The sequence below is a fragment of the Orycteropus afer genome, unplaced genomic scaffold, assembly GCF_000298275.1.
Source record: "Orycteropus afer afer isolate SDZICR_OR568_19922 unplaced genomic scaffold, OryAfe1.0 scaffold01530, whole genome shotgun sequence".
NCBI lineage: Eukaryota > Metazoa > Chordata > Mammalia > Tubulidentata > Orycteropodidae > Orycteropus > Orycteropus afer.
In genome coordinates this window covers 14797-15881 of record NW_006923117.1, presented here as the reverse complement: position 1 = coordinate 15881, position 1085 = coordinate 14797, and the positions used below count along the sequence as shown (strand labels likewise).

Genomic DNA, 1085 nt, shown 5'->3' with positions numbered 1-1085 from the left:
TCAGCAGGCACATATTCCAGAATGTTCTGGAAGTTTACAAACATTATCCTTGATCTTTAATGCCTAAACACTATTCCTAACTCTATGTGATGGTTAAAGTTGTATGTAAACTTGACTAGGCAATGACTCTTAGTGCTTTGGAAGATACAATGTAATCATTTTCCATTTTGTGATCTGATGTGAGCAATTTTTTCTTAGAGAAGATGAGAAAGTAATATTGGGCATTCACTTTATTCTCTTCCATCCCACATCCTCCTTGGCACCTTACAGGTAGAAGCCCACCAGGTTTCTCACCACAAGATGAATGAGCTTCAAGACTAGAAGGTCCAGAGGTGGGCTTCCCAGTATATGCAAGCCATGGGCAGCAAAATTGTGGGTGCCCATGCTAGCACTCCAGGTCACATCAAGTCACCACATGGCCACTCTGCTAAAAGCCAATTGGCTGCATGGTGAAACTGATGGCCACTTTGCCAAGTTATGAAGTCCAAAGGACTCACAATCATTTCAACAGCTTTTGAAGATTTGTTTTTACTTTTTAAGTTCTGTAGCTCACAATTTTTTAATAGTTATTGTTGTTGTTATGTGCCGTCGAGTCAGACCCAACTCAGCAACCCCTCCTTGGGTGTCTGAGGCAGTATCACTACAGAAGTAGATTGCCCAACCTTCCTTCCGAGGAGTGGTTTTTTAATAGAGGCAAGATTTAAAATGTCTTTCCTGGGTGAAGAGCCAAACAAGAATTAGTCACAAGGCCATTGACATGAAAGAACAACTTTCTACAGAAACAAACTTAAACAAGTCTTCTATCACATGATTTATCAAGTGTTAGCAACAGTTATCAGCATGAGTTAGCAACAATTATTTGGTCAAGATAAACCAGCTTAGCATTTAGTGACCAACTTTCCCAAAACAAAAGGAAAACTAGATGTGATTAACTGATCAAAGCAAAGGGCAAGATACTTGCTTGTCTAAGCTTTAAAAAGGTGTAATTGTAACATGGAGCCCCCTCACCATTCTGTTTGGAGTCCTCCCTGTTTGCAAATGGTTTCTCTCATTCGATGGACCCTGTTAAAGCCAATTTACTTGTT

At 40.0% G+C, this 1085-nt stretch overlaps 1 gene segment (V, D, J or C); it reads left to right on the top strand.

The window, feature by feature from the left end:
* The first annotated feature begins 357 nt into the window (after positions 1–357).
* Positions 358–1085, top strand: part of LOC103213293 — a 2713-nt gene continuing 1985 nt past the window's right edge. The window contains 1 exon segment of the V gene segment in view: positions 358–372. Coding sequence covers positions 358–372 — 15 coding nt within the window.